Here is a 26,169-nt window from a genome sequence, read left to right as displayed (position 1 = left end):
CGAAGTCAGAGGCCTCAAGCACTACTCCCCACCGTGTGTCTCAGACCTGCTACTCCCTCCTCCAAATTATCTTCAAACTCCAGGAGCGGTTGGGGAGCTAAAGAGAGATTTGGGGTGCCCTAAGAGGCAGAAGGAGAGGGTAGCGGTGTTAGGGCAAGAAAAGGGTTACACCGGGCTGGGGCCCGGGATCAGCAAAGATAAAAAAAGAACGCGGTCTGACCCTTTCCAAGCCCACTGTGTCCATCAGAAGAGGTGACCAGGAGCAGGAAACTGAAGCCCAGCAAACAGGTGGCCCCGAGACGAGCCTGCATCTCCACGGTGGTAGGTGCGCGGGACCACGGTGCCGAGCAGACAGCTCACACCGCTCCCCAAGCACGGCTCCGCTCAACCCCTCGCGTTCCCAGATTGTCTGTGTGTGTCTCTCTCTCTTTTTTTTTTTTTCCAAAGTCCGAAGGAAGTGATGTTAGACGGATGTGGGTGGTGCCTCCGGGGTCCGGATGGAAATGGAAAGAGTTTAAAGGTACAGGTCACGTAATAGGGTGCGCGAGTAGCTCTCCATCTCGAGTAGCTTTCTCTGGATTCTGGATGTCCCTGTCGGGTGACCGAAAAAGGAAAAGGTGGACCGAGACAGTGGGGGCGGGGAAGAGATTCGGGAGAACCGTTGCTGATCGCGTCTGCCAGCCAGGCTGGCCCCTCCCCCCTAGAACCGCTGTACTTAATATTCAAAATGCAAATTACTGATCGCTCTGGTTGGACGCTCTCAGTACTGGGCAGGTTGCCCTCCGGCCTCGGATTCCCCTTACTGCTCCCCAAGTAAAAGATGGACAACTGGATGTCATTGTAAGTTCCTACTCCGGTCTCTGAAGAGACCTGGCAAACCCCTTCTGCGGTGCACGGTCTCGTGCCTTCCAGGCATGCCCTTACCCGTTAGGGAAGAAGCGCTGGACCTTCACTCCCTTGCAAAATCACAAGTCTTCCACTCGAGGATGATGCAATCAACTGATGTAAGCTCCAAGAAAACCAAACTTGGTGCCTCTTATTGCAAAACTGATTGAGGTGGACCTAGGGAACCAGGACATAAGTCACTGCAAGCATCTAAAGTGTAAAATTTCTTCTGGTTAAATCTATTTTTGTTATGAGTTGAATATTTCTTCCCATTTTTCCCCTTGTGTTGCGAAAACAGATTAATTTTCCCATCTTCCTCCTGGTACTTAGTTGAGTCCAAACAATGCTTACTTATTGCACAGTGAGATATATTGGAACAGAAGTACACACCCAAACGAAACCACACACCGCCCTTTATTTTATTAGATTCCCTACAAATTATAAGAGCCGACACAATAGAACGCTTTGGAGACTGCGAGCTCCAGGATGCAGCGCGGCCACCTGCACCTGCAGCCAATAGCAAGCTAGGCACGCGCAGAGCACGCTGGGCTTTGTAGTTCGGATTTGCACTCCCGCGATAGGCCGTTCCGGAGAGGGAGAGGCGGGCCGACTGTGTCACGTGGGCCCTGCTCCCGCCGCCACCGCCGCGGTCGTCTTTCTCTGTCTAGCTGAGGCAGCCATCTTGCTCTTGCCGCGTGCTGGTGTTGGAGGATCCTCCTTGCTTCAGGTGAGACCCCCGGCAGTCCCGCCACTACACGGCCATAGGCCGCTACGCACGGTCTTCCCCCGCCCTCTTCTTCCGACACCCGCCAACCGCTCTGACTGCCACTTCCGCCGTGGCGCGGCGAGTGGGGGCGGAGGCGGCTGGTTTGGCCTGTCGGTTACCGGCGGCGGAGCTGGGGGTCGGCACCTGAGGGAAGGTACCCAGCACCACCGCTTCCTGTAGAGGCGAGCGGTTCCGCTCTGTTGCCTCCCAGATCCAGTCCCAGAAGGCGGGGGACGCCCCCTGTTCTGTGCCATTGCTGCTCGTTATTCGCAACAACAGTGTTGCGAGCTTTGAGCCTTATAGAAAGCTGGCCTGCTGTCATCTCTTTTGCTCCTCCCAGTCTACAGATAGGGAGACTGAGGTTAGCGCGTCCAGCTTCCAAGCTGTTGGGACCGAACTCCTTTGCCGCGCTCGTCACCTTGTAATGGCAGTATTTGTTTACAAGTCTGCCTCCCCTTTGAAACGTTACCTTGCCCATCTTCATAACCACATCACTGACCGACAGGCAGTGCTCACAGCCAGTGAATGGCGGTTTCAACTTCCGTTCCCACGTTCTTTCACTCTAGCTTAGCCGTCCTCTCGGAAGTGGTAACAATAGTTGCCAATTACTGCGTACACTGTGCTTGATAATCTAGCCTTTTGCGCTCAAAACAATCCTGTGAAGTAGGTGGTGGTACACCTTCCCTCATGCAGGAGGAACACAAGTTCAGAACAGTAGAATACCCTTCCGATGCCTTAGCCTTTCTGATTCCAAGACCTGTGCCTTTTTCTTGGAGAAACCTCGCGTAATAAAAGTTGGGACTAAAGGTTGAAATTACTTTTATCTCAGTGCAAACATAATGTATGTGAAAGTGCCTTTCACTATGCTTGGGAACTTAGGCACTCAGTAAATACTGATTAACCTCTTAACTTACACCCTTTCTTGAGTCCTTGAAGAACGACGTACTGAAAGACCCTTTGCCTTAGGAAATCACTTCCACCTTTTGGGCCCTGAAAGGTACCTTTTTCCTGTCAAGCTCTCACTTCCTAATCTGTTAAACTGGGATGGAGGTGAACTGTTTGTAATTTACACTTTGCTGCTAAAAAGCAGGTATTTGAGATGGCCTCATGTAAGTGATGGTGCAGTAAAGATTGAAGAGTAGGGGATGAAACCAGGAGATCTTTGAGGTCTGCTTCAGATCCTGAGCTTTACGTCTCTCTTAGACTGAGCCTGATCCTTTTTCCTGCTTGAAGTACACATGCCCCAGCTTGCTCAGACAAAAGGTCACCGGCCAGCTTTCCCTACTGCCTTGCGCTTCCGACTTCCCTAAAATGCTTTTTCTCTGAGATACTCTTTGGGAGTAAGATTTCTCCCTTCTTTTGGCCTGACCACTTGGAATGGAATCTGTTCTTCATCTACACGTTGATATATAGAGTTAATTTCGTTCTTGCTTTTATGAGTCAAGACTCTGCCTTGATGTATCATCATCTTCCATCTCTTCTGTCAAGGACTGTTACTTCAAAAGGGAGAAGAGTCCAGAAAGGATTTGCCCTGTGTATAGTTTCAATATTTTCATGTAGCTTCTTTTTTTTTTTTTTTTTTTTACAAAAGCTTCCTTAGCCTCCCCCCCCCCCCCCCATTTTTTCCCCCAGAATACCTTCATGGCCACATCCCTTGGGGAAAAGTGAATATTGGTCCTTTTCTTATGGATACTTGAGTATAGGGATTGACATTTACTTCAGTGAATTTAAGTCTGGCAGAGCTAAGACTGGTACATTTCTAATACTTTTTGTTTTAGACTCTGAACTCACTTCCTCTTAAAAGTGGTTTTAGCTACTTAAATATTATGATTGTGATATAGTGCTAAGAGTGAGGAATCATAGGTTCTAAATGTTATTTGGGAACTGAACTTTAGCCTTAAAGCAGAGATACATACAGGTTAGTATCTAAGTACAATGTCAAACAGAATGGTTAGTAATTATTTATCTTTGATTCTTTTTTTACCCCCTTCCTCAAATGAAGAAAACAGTATCTTTCTCATTTGATGATTTTACAGGGGTTAGAGGACTGGACAAAAAAAAAATTGATAACAACCTCGTCCCTTATTCCATTGCATCTCAGTAATGATCTGTTGACTGAATAAGTAAAACAGGACTTTTAAGTTGACTTATATTTATTTATTTAGTGTGGAATGTTATGACTCATTATAAACTTAAGAACTTATTTCCGCAGTAGGAATGTCACGGGCCAGACTAGGATTCATGACTTTATAATGTTCTTGGAAATTTCAAAGTCAAAATTAGCTTTGAAAAGCTTATTTTTAGGCGTCTTCCATCTAACTCTAAATTCACTGTTGTAGCAGAGAGATGTTTTTGTCAGATTGTGCAATGAAGCATTTCACTCAAAATGCAAGGAAATCTTGATGAATATGGCATACTATATCAGTGCAGGGTAATGAGTGAATTCTGGAGTGCTGCTGAAGCACCAAATGTCTGGAAATCTGCTTCTGTTTCCCTGTTATTAACATAACATCTGACCTTGAATAAAGGACATGACTAGCTCATATTTTGACAGCTAGACAACCTATTGTTGAATTCCTTTGTCCATCCAGTTTTTAAAAATTATGGTTTGTAAGAACAACAGAATATGATTTGGGAGAAAATAATGTATTTGGAGGTTTTGCTAATAAACCTTGGTAACAGCTCTCTGCTGTAAAAATCTTTGGGGGAAAAACCTGGCATGCCCATAGAGATTTCATAATTAAATAGGTTTTACTGAATCATGTTTTAAGGAGGGAATCTTTAAATATTTGTAGGTGGCTTTGAATTCCATTCTGTTTTCTGTTTGTATATTCAACTCCTTTGTGGTATTATTTTAATTTAGACTTTTAAAATATATCTGGTTTATGAAGCTAGAACAAGTTATTAATATTTATTGAGAATACAGACAATATGACCATGGTGTTGATGCATATTACTAGCTCAGTGAACCAGCAGTACTGTTTTTTTTTAATTTTGGTAAAACGGTGACTTTAACAAATCTATTTTTCCCCCCCTAGATTTACCAACAGCATGAATCAAGAAAAGTTAGCCAAACTTCAGGCTCAGGTCCGGATAGGGGGCAAGGTGAGTGTGGCATAAGAAAAACTGATAGGAGAATGTATGATTAATAGGTAGTATTATTTTGGATTTGTGGTCATTGAAAATCTAAAGTCTTTTCAATAAGCAAGAGCAAACCACATTCCAGTTTGAAAGAAAGTGTCTAGATTTAAAGCAGGTAACCGGAAGACTTTTTCTCTCTGATGGTACAACAGAAATAGCCACCTTTGAATTCTAACTCTCGAAATCTGCTAGTTGTGTGACATGAACAAGTTACCAAGCATTGTTAAGCTTCCATTTTTTCATCTGCAAAATAGAAATAATCCTACAAAAGATGCTTCTAAAGGTTAGACTAATGCTTGTAAAATATGTTAACATGGTATCTGGCATAGAGTAGATGCCTAATAAATAATAGCTATTATGTTAGACTCATGGGGCATACCAGATGTTAGGGTTATCTTATCTTACAAGAGGTTTAACTAGAGATTCTCAGGCTGTTTGTACATTTTGTTGACTGTCACATTTCCCTCCCATATTTCCACCTATTCTGCTAAGTCAGTGAATGTGAACGTTAGCTTTCTTTTCCTGAAGGTTAGGGAAGTGCTAGTTCTGACACCAAAAATCTTTGATTCCCTTCAGCTGTGGCCCCATTGCAAGGATATTCTACCTTTATCTTTGCCCAATAAAATCTTTGCCAAACAGTCTTCACTTCACACCTAAGGAGGGGGCTAGGTAGGAAACTAATTCATGTACCAGGCCTCACAGTGTATTAAACCTTGTGATAACCACAGCTCATGGGGATGGGGTGGGAGAGAGAAGAAGTGACTAGTATGTTGTCCTTCTCCTTGTTCATAGTGATATATGACTTGGAGTCATGACACACTCATGTAACCACACTAGTCACATTGTAGCGTCAAGCCTGATGTAATGTGCAGGTACAAAAAGTAAGGATATTGAAGAACCACAAAATATACCTGAAAGAACTTGATGCAGCACATCACTAATGCGTATTTTAAACCAGTGGTTGATACATTCATTCATTCATTTAGTTACTGTTGATTGAGCACATACTATATACAGAGCACATGGAAAAACACTTCAGTATCTCCGGCTATTGACATAGTTTGGAAGCGAAAAATAGACTTAAATTACAGACTAGTGAGTGTTACATTGAAGTACAGTTCTCTTGCCTAAGAAACAAGGAAGTCATTAGTGAGATGGGGTTTAAAGAATAAACATGAATTTTTAGATAGGTAAATGTGTTCATGGGAGGAAGGCAACAAGGGGCTGTCATTCCCACACAGAGGCATACAGGGTGCTGAAATAACATGCTTGATGATATGGCTTGCCTTAATTTGGTACAGATAGAGTTTTGGGTATGTAATGAATAGAGAGTTGTAAAAAATGAAATGATCAGGTAGTTGGGGATTCCATATGGTTTTGTATGCCATCCTGAAGTGCTTGAGATTTTATACTGTAGGCAATGGGCAACTAATAAAGAGTTTTGGCTTTTTGTTTTTTGACAAGCAGAGATGAGATCCCTTCCCCACCCCACCCCACCCCACCCCACCCCACCCCACTACCCAGATGTCTACAATGGCCAGGCCTGGGCCAGAGCTGGGAGCCAGGAATTCAGTCCAAGTCTCCCATGTGGGTGACAGGGACCCAGTTACTTGAGCCATCACTGATGCCTTCTGGGATTTGCATTGGTGTAAAGCTGGCGGCAGAAGCCAGAGCTAGGAGTGAAATCCAGCCACTCTAATGTGGGATGCAGGTTTCTTAACTGCTAGGACAAATATCCTGCTCCTCATTGAAGGATTTTAAGAAGGAAATTACAAGGGCTGGTGCTGTGGTGCAACAGGTTAAAGCCCAGGCCTATAGCACAGGCATCCCATATGGGTGCTGGTTCTAGTCCTTGCTGCTTCACTTCTGATCCAGCTCCCTGCTAATACGCCTGGGAAGGCAGCAAAATCTTTGGGCCCCTGCACCGACATGGGAGACCCGGAGGAAGTTCCTGGCTGAACTTCGGCTGTTGCAGCCATTTGGGGAGTGAACCAGCAGTGGAAGACCTCTCTGTAATTTTGTCTTTCAAATAAATGAAATCTTTTTTTTTTTTTTAAAGAAATTACAGGTATTCTAGAAGGTGACTGCTGGCAGTGTGGAGTGAAATATGAATTGGCATAGAGGACAGCAATCGAGGCTACTGCTATACTATGTAGGACATAAATTTAGGTGTTAGGATTGACATGATGTAATGACTGATAAGAGGGGCAGATGTGCAGCCAGTTAAACAGGATAATCTTATCCCATATACAACAGCCTCGTAATGCATGTAGGGGAGAATAATGCACTTAGCTTTAGGATAACCACATGCCACATATGACTGCCACACATGAAGCAGCAGATGGTGGCTGAAGGACTTGGGTTCCTGCCATCCATGTTGGAGATTTGGGTGGAGCTCCTGATTCCTGACTTTGGCTAGGCCCAGCCCCAGCTAATTCAGGCATTTGGGAAGGGAGCCCGCAGGTAAAAGCTCTCTGTCCCTCTGCCTTTCAAATAAATAAAAAATGAGGGGTAGATGAAAAGCAGAAACATTCGGATGACTCCCATATTTCTAGTTTTAGGGACTGCATATCTGGTGGTACCGGCAGCCACAAAACTTAGAAAATATTAGGAAGAATAGTTGGTGGTTTCATAAACTTTCAGATACGTTAAATTTGAGATGCCCGAGGATCATTTGACTTGAGATATCAGCAATACAGCTGTCTTTGAATACTGCACAAGTAAAAGTCCTTAAGCAGCTGGATGTCAGGACCTCTGCTGCCTGAGCTCTTCCTCTCTTATGAGAGTAGCTGAGACTGAAGCCCCACCTCCCCTTCCTAAGGCTTATTCCTTGAGTGCTACTGCAGGAGCCACCCAGAGATGGAAACCTCCAGTCTTTTTGCTTTGCTCCTACTGGTTTCATTTGATCCTCAGAACTTAGGCTGCTTTTTAATTAGTTTCAGCTCTACTTCACGTTATATTTTTGTAAATTGGCCCAGGAATTTAGCCATTATTTTAAATAGTTTTTCAATGGAAGGATGTATTTAGAGTTTCAAATTATCAATGTAGAAATGAACTTTTCCTTTCTCAATAAATAGTGTAATTCCTTACCTGTTTGCTCAGAAATTTTAAGCATCAAACTAGATTCCTCTTCTCATAACCTTCATCCATCAAGTAAGTCACATTGTCTCCTGAGAATCTGAACTTTTACCATCTCCACTGTCATATCCCTCATCTCTCATCGGGATTGCTGCATGAGTCTCTTGACTGGTCTCATTATAGTCCATTTTCTACATAGCAACCTCAGTCATAAGTAACTAGGTCAAGTCACTGTCATGCTTAAAAGTTTTTAAAACTATTGCAATTAGAATAAATTTCAACGCTTGCTGTGGTATTGTAGGCTACATGATTGTCCCCTGCTTATCTTTCTGATTTCATTTTCCTTTCTCATTTTTCACTCTGCTGTAGCCATAATGACCTGCTTTCTCTCTTGAAAAGACAAGTTCAATCTTGTTTCTTTCTGCTTTGATCACTCTTCCCCTAATTGTAGCTCTCAATTCATCATGCAATCTCTTCATAGGGACTTTGCCCGGACAGTCTAAAGCACTAGTAAAATAGTGCTTTGCTCCAACCCAGTCACTCATATCATTGTGGTGTTTGTATTTTGTTGTGTTTTCTTAATAATTTTTATCTTGTTTTATGTCATCTGTTTATATGTGTATATGTATTTACTTTTTTCTCATGTAAATATATGTGCGTCTTGAACTATGAACTTGATCTTTTTCATTCCTGGATTCTGACTCTAGAACACTCAAATAATAATCATTTAGTTCTCAATTAGTCCATAATTCCTAAAGTTTCAAGACATATTTAGACTTTATTGGCAGAGAGTGGTAGGTACAATAAGAAAAAATTCTTTATGATGTTTTAAAGTACACTACATTGGGGACACTAAATTGTCTTGAAATTGAGTATGTTTTATTAACAATATTTTGAAACATTGAAATGATAAGGCTGAATATTGGATACGAATAAAAACTAGAATTGACCTTCAAAAATCTATGTTAAGCTGACAAAACTCGGAGCAGTGTTACCAGTCATTATTTAATTAGTTATTAATGTGAATTTTAGATAGATTATTGTAGCAGATAGGGAGCTTGATTGCAATTGCCAGTTACTAGACATGCTGACACTTTCTTTGGTTATTTTTCAGGGTACAGCTCGCAGAAAGAAGAAGGTAGTACATAGAACAGCTACAGCTGATGACAAAAAGCTTCAAAGTTCTCTCAAAAAACTGGCTGTGAATAATATAGCTGGTATTGAAGAGGTATGATCACTTCGTAAATTGATAAATTATGTGGGTAATTGTCTAGACCTTTCAAATGCAACATAGCTTAAAAGAGTCTTTGACATTGTCATTCAGATGTCTTTGAAGCTGTAATTGTTGAATTTACTTTTTGTGTGAAATTGAATGGTGATCAGAATAATTATTTTAGTATTTTGGTTACATATATTTTCATCATAGTTTTCAGACTGAAGGTATTTGCATATGTGACAAAATTATGGAACTGCTCTTGAATTTTAATGTAAAATATTTTTCTAATAATGTAGAAGGTTTCTTCAAATAAGGTAGATGTTTTTACCCTGAGGACACTTTTCTACTCTATAAAACCTTTTGAATTATTATTTCAGCTGAAAAGCTCTAGCAATTAGCCTTTAGGTGGTTTGGATTTCTTATTCAGAACTTTTTTCAAAAATTTATATTTAAATCAGTTTATTGTATTTTGATACTATTTTTATCAAATACGAAGCCAAAAACAGATGTTATTCTAAAAGATACTCAAGAAAAATTACAACATCAACTTCTTGTGATCTTTTACCATTGACATCTCTGTCTAAAGATTCCATTTCTGATAATAACTAATGTTTTCATTTTCACTGCCATAAGTTAGATTTAGTTATGTCATTACTATGTGTGAAACAGCCTCATAGTTTTTAATAGATTATTTTTGCACATGTGCTGTAAAACATAAATTTAATAATGTGAAGGTAGGTATTTTAATTTAAAAAAGTAACAAAGAAAACAGTAAAATGGCAAAGTGCCATATGTTCTTGTCACTGTGCATAGATGAATGAATAAAATTAACACATTATTCAAATCTGTATGTTCAAATTAAAGGTCCTAGTAAACCAGTAAGAAATGTAAGCCATATGTGTTTTTCAGCTTCATGTGACTGCATTCTTACTCTGGTAACATAAGAACTCTGTTTGCAGGTGTTGAAACTAAGCATTTTATATACAGTTTTTCTGAGCTACTTGAAATTTTTATGTATTTTCATTGACAAAATACTTTTCAGAGAGCTCGTTTTCTTTTTTTAAAGATTTATTTATTTGAAAGAGTTACACAGAGAGAAGGAGAGGCAGAGAGAAAAGAGAGGAGAGGAGAGGAGAGGAAAGGAGAGGAGAGAAAAGGGGAGAGCTTGTTTTCTTTTTTTTTTTTTTTTTTTTTTTTTTTTTTTTTTTTTTTTTTTTTAATTTTTGACAGGCAGAGTGGACAGTGAGAGAGAGAGACAGAGAGAGAAAGGTCTTCCTTTGCCGTTGGTTCACCCTCCAATGGCCGCCGCTGCAGCCGGCGCACCGTGCTGATCCGAAGGCAGGAGCCAGGATCCAGGTGCTTTTCCTGGTCTCCCATGGGGTGCAGGGCCCAAGCACCTGGGCCATCCTCCACTGCACTCCCTGGCCATAGCAGAGAGCTGGCCTGGAAGAGGGGCAACCGGGACAGAATCCGGCGCCCCGACCGGGACTAGAACCCGGTGTGCCGGCGCCGCAAGGTGGAGGATTAGCCTATTGAGCCACGGCGCCGGCTCTGTTTTCTTAATCTGTAATATATTTTAGCCAAAAAAAAGCCCTAAGTCCCTTCACATATCTTAAAAAGTCTAAAACTTGGTAAAAATAAGTAATTTGCAGAAATAGACATGAACTCTGTTAAACTTAACCTACTCATAAAGGTTTATGCAATTCTATATTTTTACATTTCTGTGTTCCAGTTCCTTTAAACCCAACCTGAACACTGTTGGCGTTCTGTATTAGATAATTCTTGTTGTGGGAGCTATCCTGCATTCTAAGATGTGTAGCCATGGCCTCTACCCACTTGATGCCAGTAACACTCTCATCCCCCAGTTGTAACAGTCAAAAATGTAGATTTTGTCATTTGCCCCTTGGAGGCAAAATCACCCTTGGTTGAGAAATTTCTTTTGGAGTTAGGTCAAAAATTATATTCATACCTTCCTTTCAGTATAGATTTAACTATGTAATGTCTCCGAGGGCATGCTTTTCTAAATGTTTGTTTTTGTTCATATTTGGAAGGCTTCATGGCTCTTAGATTAATAAAAGTTTTAGTAGAAGGGGGTATTCATTTTATAAATGTTTAACAGTGAGATAAGGAACCAGTTAATAATCTCTGATCTCTTGGGAATATAATCAAACTTGCAGTGCTGTGCAGAGGTTATGGAATTGTAATTAAAATTGTCACAATAAAGAACTTAATGTTAGCACCCACTGAATGTCTAACGTGTGCCAGGCATTTGCCATAGACTTACTAAACAGTGATACAGAAAATATTTATGGTTTCCATCCCTTGTCGTTTATAATCTGGTGGGAGAACTAATTGGACAACTAGACATATAAAGAAATATTATCCCATTTCAGCTTCATAATATCCCTTGGACTTGGTAGCTCTGTGTAGTAGAAGAGGACACTGAGGCTGAGAGTTAAGTACTACCCAAGATCACATAGCTAGTAGCTGCTGGAATTCCAGGTTTGAACTAAGGTGTGTCAAAACCAGGGTTCATATGATTTATTAATTTATCCTGCTTTTATTCTTTTCAGTTAGATTTTCTTATACTTGTTCTTGGCCTTTTCCTCTCCCCTTCATACCTTCTCTCCCTCAACCTCTGCCACCCCTGCCAATGGAAAAAAGGTAAATTAAGAGGTATATCAGCCTTATAGCCTTTACTACTGAGCTTATATCATGCAGAATTCATTACTTACAGCTTTATAGATAAAAGAAGACCCCATCAGTATTATCAAGGACATTGCTGTTTTCCGTTTTTTTTGTGTGTGTGTGTGTCTTTTTTTTTTCTTTTTAAGATTTATTTGTTTATTTGAAAGTCAGAGTTACACAGAGAGAGAAGGAAAGGCAGAGAGAGAGGGAGGGAGGGGTCTTCCATCTGCTGGTTCACTCCCCAATTTGCCACAATGGCCGGAGCTACACCAATCTGAAGCCAGGAGCCAGGAGCTTCTTCCGGGTCTCCCATGCAGGTGCAGGGGCCCAAGGGCTAGGGCCATCTTCTGCTGCTTTCTCAGGCCACAGCAGAGAGCTGGATCAGAAATGGAGCAGCCAGGACTCAAACCAGCACCCGTATTGGATGCTGACACTGCAAGCAGTGCCCCTCCCCGCTTTGTCTTAATGTAAGCATTATTTCCTCCCAGAAGGCTTCCTGGTAGCATCTATATGTTTGTGCAAAGAAGGGTTAAGTGCTCCCACAAAGCTGTGTATTCAGCACTTTTTAAACTATATTGTGGTTTCTTTTGTGTTAGTGTTATCAATGCAATTCCAATTTTTTGAGGACTCACAGCCCCCAAAACATCACACAGAATTCCTGGGTTCATGATAGATACATGTATCATTCTCACTACTTCCTGTTCCTCTCCTTAATCTTTCCCAGTTGTGTTTTCTTCCATCCCACACTGACTAGTTGAATAAAGTATACATAGAGTAATTAGCAATACAAGGTATTAATTGCAAAGTTTCTGTATATTTGAACCTAAGATGAAAACATTTACTTTTTTTTTCTTAATTTGAAAGAGTCACACACACACACACACACACACACACACACACACAGAGTTTCCATCCACTGGTTCGCTCCCCAGATAGCCACAACAGCCAGGGCTGGGCCAGGCCAAAGCCAGGAACCAGGAGCTTCTTCTGGGTCTCCCATGTGGGAGCAGGAGCCCAAACACTTGGACCATCTTTCACTGCCTTCCCTGGATATTAACAGGGAGCTGGATTGCAAGTGGAACAGCTAGGACTCGAACCATGGTCCATATGGGATGCCGGTGCTGCATGTGGTGGCTTAACCTGCTGTGCCATAGTGCGGGTCCCAAGATTTTTACTTTTTTCTTTATTCCTTCTTTGTAAACTTACTTTTCTTTTTGAAAACCAAGATATTTGTACTTTATATAATCGTTTTTAGATAATAAAGTATTTTTGTTCAGAAACATCAAATATACTATATATAACCTGGCTTGCTCACATACTTTTGGGTTAAAAACAATTTCTTGAGGAGAAAAACAATTTACTGTATTAAATGTGTAGATGAAAACAGGTATGGTTTTCTAAAACAGTAAGATATGAAAAAAATGTGTATGTTTTAGACTAGAGGAAACATTAATTACAATGTTGTTATTTTTACTTTGGAATATTTTAAGTCTGCTAGAAAATGCTGAACTGTGGAATACACACTACCTTTTTATTTTCAGCAGTTTTAAGAGAAGCAGGCAAAAACTTTTGAAAAGAAAGGATACCATTGCCATTGTTGTAGAACAAAACTTAATTGCAGTGCTTGCTTTGACCTTCACAATGTCAAACCAATAGAAAGTGCTCTCCTGCTTCCCCCTCCCCCCGCCCCCGCCAAAGCTTAATTTATATCCTCTTTAGAAACTAAAAACTGAAGGACTGTTTGGTTAACACAGACTTCTCAGTTTTTTTTTTTTTAAGTACTCAATCGTTTGTTGATTTGGTATAATCAATTATAATCCTATGTGTTTTTCACATTTCACCAAAGAGAAATCCAAAGCTGTCAAAAACTTGAGGGGTTAGGGAATATCATAGATTATTTCATGCAAAGGCCAAGTAAATAACTAACTAGGTTTTAGGAGGGAAGGAATTCTTAGGCCAACTTGCATAATATAATCCAGAACGAAATTGCTATAGATGCCTTTTAAAATATTTATTTGAGGACAGAGAAAGAGAACCTCCTATTTGCTGGTTCATTCCCCAGATGTCCACAATGCTTGAGACTGGGCTGGGACCAAAGTGGACAACCAGAAACTCAATCCACGTCTCCCTTGTGAGTGGCAGGAACCCATTTACTTGAGCCATCCTGGCTACCTTGTGGGATCTGCATTAGCAAGAAAGTGGAGTCAGGAGCCACAGCCAGGAATTGAAGCCAGGCACTCTGATGGGGGACACGAGTGTCTTTTTTTGGTTTGTTTTAAAAATTTATTTATTTATTTTAAAGGTAGAATTAGAGAGAGAGACACAGAGATCTTCCATCCCTTGGTTCACTCTCCAAATGGCTACAACAGCTGGAACTGGGCCAATCTGAAGCCAGGAGCTTCTTCTGTAGGGTCCCAAGCACTTGGGCCATCTTCCGCTGCTTTTCCAGGCCATAGCAAAGAGCTGGATAGGAAGAGGAGCAGCTGGGACATGAACCAGTGCCCATATGGGATGCTAGTGCAGCAGGCAGAGACTTAGCCTACTGTGCCACACGGTCAGCCCCTGTACATGAGGATCTTAACTGCTATGCTAAACCCCTACCCCTAGAACCAGAATTTTAAAAATCTTTTATATGACACTTGAAAATATTTGAATGTGCTTATTTGGTAATCTAGTAGAATATAGTAACCATACTGTCCCCTTTCTTCTCAGAACATTAATCTATTGACAGTTGCATATGTTTTCATTTCTTGGGGACAGTTGATTTGATCAGATTTGTCACTGAAAACATTCTGTGATTCAGACGTTGTAATTGTTCAATGTGCTTCATAGACATTTGCTATTATATTTAGAGGACAGTTCCTGTCTTAATTAGGGTTTAATTCTGCCTTTATGAAACCTCTGTCTTTCTAGGCATAATTACTCACTGTTGTTTAGTTCTTCCACTAAATTAGCATAAATTGTTTGCTATATATATTTTTTATTACTATCTCACATTGTGGTATATAATGCTTATTTATTAACCAAGTAGACTGTTTTCAGTAATTATTAAGACTTAGCAGCAAGGACTGAGTTTATTCATTGTTTATAATCTACAGCATGCTGACTCCCCATGATGAGCTTGTCTGGAACCTATTAAGTTTAAGAGATAATGATGATTCTAGGTAGAATTGTTCTGCAAGAAGTTAACCAAAGAGAGCTGGGGCTCAGGAGAAAGCTCAAGTCCAGGAACATAAATTTTATAATTGTACACATGAATTTGAATGATCACATTTTCCTCTTCCTAGTTCTTATTTTTCCTTGAGCCAGCTGTACAGAAGGATGACCTAAAATGGTTGACCGTTTGCACAGTTCCTTCTTCCTCCAACCAGAGCCTCAGGTGCCAATACATGGGTACCACTGAACACAGAAGTAAAAGGAAGCATCCATTCATGTTATCATTCCACAGCAACCTTATTTTCTAAGGCCCTGCTGTGTGTTTTTATTACTATGACATAAAATTTGTTATTTTAACCATTTTTTTAAAAAAGATTTTATTTATTTGAGAGGTAGAGTTACAGAGAGTTACAGGGAGAGACAGAAAGGTCTTCCATCAACTGGTTCACTCACCAAATGGCCACAACAGCTGGAGCTGAGCCCATCCAAAGCCAAGAGTTTCCTCTGGGTCTCCCACGTGGGTGCAGGGACCCAAGTACTTGGGCCATCTTCCACTGCTTTCCCAGGCCATAGCAGAGAGCTGGATCAGAAAAGGAGCAGCCAGGACTAGAAGCGGTGCCCGTTTGGGATGCTGGCACTGCAGGTGGAGGACTAACATACTGCGCCACAGCGCTGGTCCTATATTGTAACAATTTTTAAGCATACAGTTTAGGGGCGTTAATTACATTCATATTCACAGTGTTATGCAACTGTCACCACCATCCATCCCCAGAACTTTTTTCATCTTTCCAAACTGAAACTCAGTACTCATTAAACAATAACTCCTTGTTCCCATTTTCCTCAGCACCTAGTAACCTCTGATCTACTTTCTACTCTATAGGTTTACCTAGTCTAGATATTTTATATAGGTAGAATCATACAGCATTTGTCTTTCTGTGCCTAGCTTAACTTCATGTAAAGATTTTCAAAGTTCACCCACATTGTGGCATGTATCAGAACTTTATTCTGTTTACAGTTGAAATATTCCATTATATGGAATCCATTTATCTGCTGGCATACACCTTTTATTTTTTAAAAATACTTCTTCCCCTCAATATCAAAATATGTTGCTGTTGTTGAAAATTAGAGATTTATAGAAAATATAAAGAAGCTAATAACATTCAGCCACAAACTGAATACTTAGAACTGCTAGCTATGTATTTCTCTTCCATATATATTTTTTAATTTTTCAGTAGTTAATTTCATCTTGAAAGTGGGGGGAGAGAATATGAGCAAGTTAGCTTACATCTGCTGATTCACTCTCCCAAATGCCTGCAACAACCAGGCCTGACCAGGCCAAAGCCAGGAGCCTGGAACTCCCAGATAGCTGGAAGGAGCTCAAGTACTTCAGTAAACATCTTCTGCCTCCCAGGATGCATTAGTTGAAAGCTGGATTGGCAGTGTAGTAGCCAAGACTCAAACAGGCACCATGTGGGATGCAGCATTCCAAGCAGTAGATAAACCTGTTCTACAATTCCAGCCCCATCTTTCCCATATTTTATATATATATTTAAATATATCTTAAGACTACAACTAGATGTAATATTTAGAAACATTTTTTGGTTGTATTCTAAAAATTGTTTATATCATTAAAAATCATTCTGGGTGTCTATATTCTAATATATGAATATACAATACTTGATTATACATTTTAATGTTTTGATAATAAAAAAATCACATTGAACTTCTCTGTACCTAAGTAATTATTTTCCTTTCTTATTTCCTTTAGATAGATTTCTGAAATTGCTGTTATTAGTTGAAAGGGTATGGCCACTTTAGGAACTCTTCATCCATATTGCCAGATTGCTTTTCAGAAGAGCTATACCAACTCACACTACCTGTAGTATCACTGTAGAGAATTCCTGTCTCAGCAGACTCTTGCCATCAGAAATAAGAGAATGTGTTCCTACCATATGATGTAGTCTGATTATAGGTATAAGCTTTAGCTCATACCTGCATTAAGTATGTGCTTCATACTCATCTTTAGAAATAAGCAGGTGCTGAGAAGTATTCATGAAGAACACTGACTTATGAGAGTGTGTGCAAAAAGCCCATAATCCTCAAAATTTGACATCCTTCACCCTCATAAAACCCCATTTTTGTGTCTTATTCACAAAAAAATCATTTCACCCTATTAAAATGCAGGAAGACTAATTTCTTGGTATTTAAGTACTAGTATATACATAATCTGTGTACAATACAAGAACAAGGAGCAGGCATGTAACCATGTGTATGGCAACAAAACTTGATTTTAAGACAACTGTTAATTCTCAGAACTAACTGGCCTAATAGGGACTTGAAAACCAAAAAATCACCTGGAAGAATTCAGGCCACCTCTCAAAAATGAAAGGGCACTTATTAGCAAGACCTCTGGAGCAAAGTATAATTTTGAGATTTCCTGTAGCCATAAAATTTACTGTTGTGTAGGAATAAAAATAAGCATCAGCGTCATCAGATAGAAGATAGAAGGCTATCGTGATTAATTACATGTGCCTTACTCAGGCCAACAAAGGCAGAAGTTAAGGTATTTGACTGCAGCATATTGGCCGGCCACCCAACAATTGCCAAGAATAATTTTAAATGAATCCAAGTTTGGTAGGAGAGGTTGGGCCGATTTCAAAAGGTCAGAAGTATCAGAAAAGTCAGACAAAAAATATAGCCCAGGACAATCTGTGTCTTCATTGTATGCACTAATTTGTGCCATATCTAAACTTTAATATTGGGGCCAGTGCTGTGGCACAGCATGTAAAGCCCCAGCCTGTCGCGCTGGCATCCCATATGGGCACTGGTTTGAGTTCTGGCTGCTCCTCTTCTGATCCACCTCTCTGGAGAAAGCAGTAGAGGATGGCCCAAGTGCTGGGGCCCTTGTACCCATGTGGGAGACCTGGAAGAACCTCCTGGCTTCAGATCAGCTCAGCTCTGGCCATTGTGGTCTTTTGGAGAGTGACCCGCAGAATGGAAGACCTCTCCCTCACTCTGGCTCTACCTCTCTCTGTAACTCTGTCTTTCAAATAAATAAAATAACTCTTATGGCCGGTGCTGTGGCTCACTTAGCTAATCCTCCACCTGCAGCGCCAGCGCGCCAGCACCCCAGGTTCTGGTCCTAGTCAGGGCGCCAGATTCTGTCCCAGTTGTTCCTCTTCCAGTCCTCCTCTCTGCTGTGGCCTGGGAAGGCAGTGGAGGATGGCCCAGGTGCTTGGGCCTTGCACCCGCATGGGAGACCAGGAGGAAGCACCTGGCTCCTGGCTTCGGATTGGCACAGCGCGCCAGCCGCAGCGCACCAGCCATAGCGGCCATTTGGGTGGGTGAACCTACAGAAAAAGGAAGACCTTTCTCCCTGACCCTCTCTCTCTCACTGTCTAACTCTGCCTGTCAAAAAAAAAAAAAAAATTTATAAAATTTGACATGACCTGTCATACAGCATTTGGAGAGATAAGGTCTGACAACATCTGTGATTTTAGAAGCTATCCATGCATTCAGCAATTTGAGTAATTATTGGTATGCTAGACACCTGAGAGAGTACTCTAATAAGGTTAAAGCATGGTCTATGACTTCAAGGAGTTTACCTTCTAGTAGGGTGAAAATTTTGCAATTACAATTACACTGCAGTACAATTCTGTGTAATACCAATATACCTACGAAGTACAGTAGGTACATAAACCACTGTAAGTTATCATGGAGAAAGAATCATCTAACCTGAATCTTAAATAAATGGGAATTTGCAGTGTGAGAAGCAGGAAATGGTCTAAACAGTGAAAATGGCAAATAAATGTAAATACAATACACTGAAAGTATTTTCTGCCGACCACCAGAAATGGTAGTTTTTTTTTTTTTTATTTTATTTTTTAAAGATTTTTATTTATTTGAAAGAGTTATACTGAGAGAGAAGGAGAGGCAGAGAAAGAGGTCTTCCATCCACGGGTTCACTCCCCAGTTGGCCGCAATGGCCCGAGCTGCGCCGATCCAAAGCAAGGAACTTCTTCCCAGGCATCCCACGTGGGTGCAAGGGCCCAAGGACTTAGGCCATCTTGTACTGCTTTCCCAGGCCACAGCAGAGAGCTGGATCTGGAGTGGAGCAGCCAGGACTCGAACCAGCACCCATATGGGATGCCAGCACTGCAGCTTTACCCACTATACTACAGCGCCGGCCCCGGCATGATAGTGTTGTTAGAGCAGACAGTTAAGAGCAAGGGAACCCTGTTTTATATTAAAAGTCTCAAAATGCATCCTCCATAGCTTAAATAACATCCTTTATCTTTAGCTACTTTTAAGTGGAAAAAACATTTTGACATAGGGAAGATGTTTATTTGGAAAAGGAACCTAGGTGCTAGTATAGTAGTCAATCAGTAGTCTTTGTTTACGTGTTTGCTCCTTGTTCTTATACTGTACATTTGTATGGCTTGCTTAAACCAAAAAGCATAAAATCACTGAAAGTACTAAAGTTTCCTTATGATATACATAGAGTTTGCTTTAATTAAACAACTTTCCTGTCCTTCTTCCTAAAAGGACAGTGGAAATGTCTAACTGATTTTGTTCAGCAAAACAATTCTTCACTTGATAGTTTCTAACAGCTTTTGTCCAGGGTTCTCATACAACCGTATCATTTGCTCAGCAGGAAGAAAGGTCTGTTAGATAGAAATAGTCTATCCTTTTTGATTTATAGTATTTAATTCTATAAATTCTAAAATTCTTTACCCTTTTCTGAACCTATTTGTGAAGTGCATCTTTTATGATACCTTATTTAAAATAATCTTGAATAAATTTATTTTGATTTCACAATCCAAGATGTAATTCATCTTTTTTTTTTATATTTACTTTATTTTTTTTTATTTTTTTTTATCTTTTATTTAATGAATATAAATTTCCAAAGTACGACTCATGGGTTACAATGGCTTTCCCCCCCATACCGTCCCTCCCACCCACCACCCTCCCCTTTCCCACTCCCTCTCCCCTTCCATTCACATCAAGATTCATTTTCGATTATCTTAGTATACAGAAGATCAGCTTAGTATACCTTAAGTAAGGATTTCAACAGTTTGTTCCCACACAGAAACATAAAGTGAAAAATAATAGATGATTTTTTTTAAATGATGATGAAATCAGATCAGACCTATTGTCATGTTTAATCCCAGTGAGAGTCAAGTTGGGAATTGATAATTTCTTTTTTTTTTTTTACAGAAGATCAGTTTAGTGTACATTAAGTAAAGATTTCAATCGTTTGCACCCCCATAGAAACACAAAGTGAAATATACTGTTTGAGTACTCGTTATAGCATTAAGCCTCAGTGTACAGCACATTAAGGACAGAGATCCTACATGAGGAGTAAGTGCACAGTGACTCCTGTTGTTGACCTTACAAATTGACACTCCCGTTTATGGCATCAGCAATCTCCCTATGCACCAGTCATGAGTTTCCAAGGCTATGGAAGCCCCTTGAGTTCTCTGACTCTTATCCAAGATGTAATTCATCTTGTTTTTCACACCAAACTTAAAAAATAGATACTCCTGTTTCAAACTAAAAAAAATTATTAGGTTGTAAAATATGATTTAACATTTAAAGTCTATGGAAAAGAAGCCTGAATACAGAGAAATCCATGGATTTGTGTGTTGTTCTTGGCACCATGTTAGCCTCTTCCTAATTTTGAAGCCAGTAAGATGCATTGAGTTTTTGAAGCACCTTTGTATGTACTATCCATATGCACTGTTTTTCTTCTGTATTCTCCATTGGCCTATGTCTGAGATAAATAATTATGTGGCAAGTTCTCAAAGGGCTGTGGAATTGAATTTTTATAAGCAAATAAATGTTTTCAGCATGAGAGTCACATAATAGGAAGGAAGCTAAACAGCAAGTTGGGAAACACAGATTCAAGTCCTCAGTTTCTATTTAATCAACATACTTGTCCTTCGGTATATTTCTTTTTTTTTTTTTTTTAAGATTTATTTATTTTACTTGAAAGTCACAGTTCATAATGTTTCTGAACTTAAGAGCTCTTTCTCTCCCTCTCTCTAAGATTTATTTATTTATTTATTTATTTATTTGAAAGTCAGGGTTACAGAGAGAGAGAAGAAAAGGCAGAGAGAGAGAGAGAGGTCTTCCATCCGTTGGTTCACTCCCCAGTTGGCCGCAATGGCTGGAGTTGTGCTGATCTAAAGCTAGGAGCCAGGAGCTTCTTCCCAGTGTCTCACATGGGTGCAGGAGTCCAGGGACTTAGGCCATCTTCTGCTGCCTTTGCAGGCCATAGCAGAGAGCTGGATTGGAAGTGGAGTAGCCCATATGGGATGCCAGCACTTCAGGTGGTGGCCTTACCCACTATGCCACAGTGCCAGCCCCCTAAGGTTTATTTATTTGTTTTTGAAAGTCACAGGGTGGAGGGGACAGATCTTCCATCTGGTGGTTCACTTCCCACATGGCCACAATGGCCAGCACTGGGCCAGGCCAAAGCCAGGAGCTTCATCCAGGTTTCCCACGTGCATGGCAGGGGCCCAGACATTTGAACCATCTTCCGCTGCTTTTCCCAAACCATTAGTAGGGAGCTGAATTGGAAGTGGAACAGTCAGGAACCAGTGTCCATATCGGATGCCAGTGTTGCAGGCGGCAGCTTTATCTGCTATGCCACAATGCTGGCCCTTTATCTTTATGTCTTTAATGAAAATTATTTGAGCTGGAAGACCTCTAAAGTTCAACAAATATATAACCTGAATATATTGGAACAATATTGATTTCAAGTCTCTTATGACTTCAGTGTCTGTAAATCAAATTCCAGTATTTGAGACTCTTCATGCCTGGAAGTGTTACAGAATTCCTTTATTAAGGCTGGTGCCGTGGCTCACTAGGCTAATCCTCCGCCTGCAGTGCCGGCACACCGGGTTCTAGTCCTGCAGTTGGGGCACCGGTTCTGTCCCGGTTGCTCCTCTTCCAGTCCAGCTCTCTGCTGTGGCCCAGGAAGGCAGTGGAAGATGGCCCAGGTCCTTGGGCCCTGCACCCGCATGGGAGACCAGGAGGAAGCACCTGGCTCCTGGCTTTGGCTCGGCGCAGCACTGGCCGTGGCGGCCATTTGGGGGGTGAACCAACGGAAGGAAGACCTTTCTCTCTGGCTCTCTCTCTCACTGTCTAACTCTGCCTGTCAAAAAAAAAAAAAAAAAAATTCCTTTATTAAACCATGTGGTCTGAGCTTGATTTGGAACATATAGTCCTACCATTTCTTTATTTTCCTCCCGTACTGAAATAATGTGATTCTTAGATAGCTCCAGAGCAGCATCCCGTTTATTATCCATGATGTCACTTCCTTTTCAAGGCCTCCCTTCCCCAGACTTTCAGCTACTTTAACTTTTTACCAAAATTATAATTTTTGTGTCTTCAGAATTAAGTTCATATAAATTATCTCACAATGCCATTTGTTTAGAACACCTAGATTGATGAATGCTTACTATGTATAATATACTTAATAGAACCTTAAGTACAGAGCCAAAAGAAGGAAAAGTATAGAATTTAAATAGTGATTTCTGTCAGAAAAAAAAATGGGGGAAGTATTTGTGGGGTTTAGTTATAATTTGCTAGGGGTGTGCCTTTATTTTCTCTGTGTTCCAGGTCTTGCCTGAAACCTAGAAGCCCCTTTCTTCCCCCTCCCTTCTGGTGCTGTCAGTGGTGGTGATCACCTCTGAGGAAGAAAAGCCCACTTCCCACTGACCATGGAGAACACTCAGCATCTCGCTTGATTGTGACAAGGGCAGTTTTTGGATGGATCATGAAATGCTTCTAAAGTAGCCAAGAATTAACTCTCCCAACTTTTTATATAATAAGCATGTTACCACCAAGGTAACTTACCCAGAGGAATCAACTACACAGTGGAATCACATTATTTGCACATTTAATTCTTGCAAATTCAGCTCTACTAAAAAAAAAAAAAAAAAAAAAGAAAAACAGAGAAAGAACGTGAGTGAGAGAGAAAAATGATAATTTAAATAGCACATGTTCAATTTTCCATTTTAGTAAGTCCCAGGCAGTGGACTATATGTTGGTCAGTCCTTATTGGGGAAAACCATAGAAAGAATGTGAGGATGATTTTAAGGGTGGCCAGGCAGGTGGGTGGGAAAGGTTGATATGTACAAGGGTTATTGAAGATGGTTGACAAGCTTCACCTAAGAATTAGGGGAAATGACAAAGAAGTCCCCAGCAAAAATGATATGTTGAGTACAAGTGGAAATTTTTGGGAATTTGCTAAGTGTTCAAAGGAGCAAAACACTTGACTGATTAAATTTCTGAGTGTTCTTTATGGATTTTCAGTGGTCATTTTTGCCATATACTATTTCCCCCTTATATACAACCTGTCCTCTGTAAGATGCCACCCCACCAAATGATAATTGTATTGTCTTCTTTGATAGTGTAAATTGAGTAAGAAAGTGGATAATTTCAATAAGAGACTGGTTCTGGCTGGTAATTCCTTTTTTTTTTTTTTTTTTTTTTTTTTTTTTTTTTAGAGGGGAACATGAAGTTTCTTCTTGCAAAAGTCTGAATTAGAATCTAAATTGTAATAATAAATAACTATTTCTTGACCTAGTAATGTGTGCTATCTACACCATTATATTTATTGCTAGGGTCTTTTCCACCCATGTCCACTGCTTAGCTAATATTGGGATTACATAAATACCAATTGAAAAATAATAATTGAATTGATTTTTAAAAGATACTGTTTTAGTCATACATAGCATGTTAAGTACATTTTTCTTCTGTGATCATACAGGTGAACATGATTAAAGATGACGGGACAGTTATTCATTTCAACAATCCCAAAGTCCAAGCTTCCCTCTCAGCCAACACCTTTGCAATTACTGGTCATGCAGAAGCCAAGCCAATCACAGAAATGCTTCCCGGAATATTAAGTCAGCTTGGTGCTGACAGCTTAACAAGCCTTAGGAAGTTAGCTGAACAGTTCCCGCGGCAAGGTAAGTGTTTCAGCTTAGTACCTCTTTCCCTTCCCACCTTAATTAAAGAAACTAGTAATTTAAAAAGGTTTCCCATCTGAAATTGGAAGGGTTTGCCTCTGTGCAATTATCTTACTTTCTATAAAGTTACTTCTGTGGTTCATAAAATTTTGTCTGTTTTTTTAATCATTATGTAGTGTTGTCATATAGAATATTCAGATATATTTTGGTAGTAATACAGTAAGTTGAGCAGTAATTACCTAAATGGGAAAGTGCCAGGTTCTGTAAGTCACATTTTTAAACAGTTAATTTGATATTCACTTCTGATAGTGAAAACAGTGTTATCACAAATCTACATTTTGTTAAATATTGTTGATTGTGCTATATATATTGTAACCGTAAGTTCTGAATGTCCAAGATAGTCCTGTTTCATATGTGCCTGATTGCCCCTAAATCAAATAACCTAAATTATTTCCCATTGCCTATATTACATAGTTAGATGTTGTCTTACACTAAAAGAAATGGGGGAAAAATTTAAATATTACTATTTTATTTGAAAAATATGGTTACTATAAATTTACTGACATCTTATTCAGACTCATCTGTTATTCTATTTTGCATGTAAATTTTTCCTTTGCTGTACAAATTGCCAGCTATGTTTAATGTGTATCTAATATATAAGGTTTTATTAATTTTAGTGATAGTCGGCCGGTGCCGTGGCTCAATAGGCTAATCCTCCATCTAGCGGCGCTGGCACACCGGGTTCTAGTCCCGGTTGGGGCGCCGTATTCTGTTCCGGTTACCCCTCTTCCAGGCCAGCTCTCTGCTGTGGCCCAGGAGTGCAGTGGAGGATGGCACAAGTACTTGGGCCCTGCACCCCATGGGAGACCAGGAGAAGCACCTGGCTCCTGCCATCGGATCAGCGCGGTGCGCCGGCCGCGGCGGCCATTGGAAGGTGAACCAATGGCAAAAGGAAGACCTTTCTCTCTGTCTTTCTCTCTCACTGTCCACTCTGCCTGTCTAAAAAATAAAAAAAAAAAAATTTTTTTTTTAGTGATAATCTAACCAAAAATACATAAAAGGCATTTCAGATTTGACAGTATTTAGATTTTTTTTGAGTGACTATATGCAATTTAGACAGAAAAAGGGGATAAGACATTACAAGTGTTCTGAAAGGGTTTTTCTTCTCACTGTCTAATATTAAAATAAACTTTTTATAGTGTTGGATAGCAAAGCACCAAAACCAGAAGACATTGATGAGGAAGATGATGATGTTCCAGGTAAGTGACATTTCTTTTAAGATTTTTAGTATCCTATTTATCTCATTGAACTCATTGCACGAATGATTTTTAGGTTTTTGTTGTTATAAGCAGATAAGTGAATCATTCTTAGTGAAATGTCACAAGTTCATTTCTGCTTTTTCTATATATTTTCAGGCTTACTGTAGTTGCAACAGTTTTGTTTTTATTGGGATTTAAAGTTAGGAATTCTATTTACTTTTTCCTTTTTTTTCTATTCTTTGACTAATTTACTTTTTTCTTTTTCAGATCTTGTAGAAAATTTTGATGAAGCATCAAAGAATGAAGCTAACTAAATTCATTTTTGGTTTTTGGAAGCTAGCATGGACTAGATTTAACAAATCAGCTATGTGGTTCCAAAGTTTTACAGACACAGAGAACATCACCTGTTACTAGTTCAGTAATATAAATATTTTGTATATTAATAATGCTGTTTGTTCAGCATTGTTCGGTCATTTGATTTTGCATTTTGCACTTCCTCCCAGGATCTATTCTTTTGGTCAAAATATGAAGTACTGGTGCAGTTTGAGGGTGTTTTGGGTTTGATTCTTTTTTTTTTTTTTTGGGCTTTTTGTTGTTGTTGTTGTTGGGGTATTTTCAGTGTATGTATGTGTATGTATGCGTGTGGGTATGTTTGTATACAGTGGAGAGCAAATTGGAAAACAATTCTATTTATCTACCTTCTTCCCCTAGTAGAAATAAAACAAATCTTTACATTTGTTCCCAAATTTTCTTCCCCTAACAATGCGCAGAATTAATGAAAGTATCTTGGATTTCAGATCTGAAGAGATTTGGGAGGTTTGTTTTTAACTTGTTTGGTTAACTATCATATTTTTTATACACATCTTTAGGTTTAAAATGTCTGAGATATTTTGCCACCAGCTTCATGCTAGAGTAATAGGTAGCGTATCTTTGATATGGTTGCCTTAGATTCATGTACCTAGTCAGAAAAAATTTCTTTTACTGGCTTGCTTCCTAAAT

At 39.9% G+C, this 26,169-nt stretch overlaps 2 protein-coding genes across 4 annotated transcripts in view; one reads left to right on the top strand and one right to left on the bottom strand.

Annotated features, from left to right (window-relative positions):
- TXNDC12 (thioredoxin domain containing 12) overlaps nucleotides 1–465 on the bottom strand; it is a 30,328-nt gene extending 29,863 nt beyond the window's left edge. Inside the window, exon 1 of the mRNA XM_008265256.4 lies at nucleotides 221–465. Coding sequence (XP_008263478.3) covers nucleotides 221–311 — 91 coding nt within the window. The 5' untranslated portion in view covers nucleotides 312–465. The remainder of the gene's footprint in view (nucleotides 1–220) is intronic.
- Nucleotides 466–1,460: 995 nt separating this feature from the next.
- Nucleotides 1,461–25,916, top strand: BTF3L4 (basic transcription factor 3 like 4). 3 transcript variants are annotated; one of them, XM_002715097.5, is made up of 6 exons: nucleotides 1,470–1,612; nucleotides 4,690–4,756; nucleotides 8,985–9,098; nucleotides 23,710–23,911; nucleotides 25,111–25,170; nucleotides 25,438–25,916. In XM_002715097.5, the coding sequence occupies exons 2-6, from the start codon at nucleotides 4,703–4,705 to the stop codon at nucleotides 25,482–25,484; spliced, it is 477 nt and encodes a 158-aa protein (XP_002715143.1). In that variant the 5' UTR covers nucleotides 1,470–1,612; nucleotides 4,690–4,702; the 3' UTR covers nucleotides 25,485–25,916. The 3 variants fall into 3 exon arrangements, with proteins under 3 accessions (XP_051713767.1, XP_002715143.1, XP_069934614.1); XM_070078513.1 differs by having other exon boundaries at nucleotides 1,548–2,648; XM_051857807.2 differs by lacking the exon at nucleotides 4,690–4,756 and having other exon boundaries at nucleotides 1,461–1,612.
- Nucleotides 25,917–26,169: the final 253 nt, after the last annotated feature.

The sequence above is a fragment of the Oryctolagus cuniculus genome, chromosome 7 (genome assembly GCF_964237555.1).
Source record: "Oryctolagus cuniculus chromosome 7, mOryCun1.1, whole genome shotgun sequence".
NCBI classification, from domain to species: Eukaryota; Metazoa; Chordata; class Mammalia; order Lagomorpha; family Leporidae; genus Oryctolagus; species Oryctolagus cuniculus.
The sequence above is the reverse complement of the archived record's forward strand: the minus strand, read 5'-3'. Positions and strand labels throughout refer to the sequence as shown.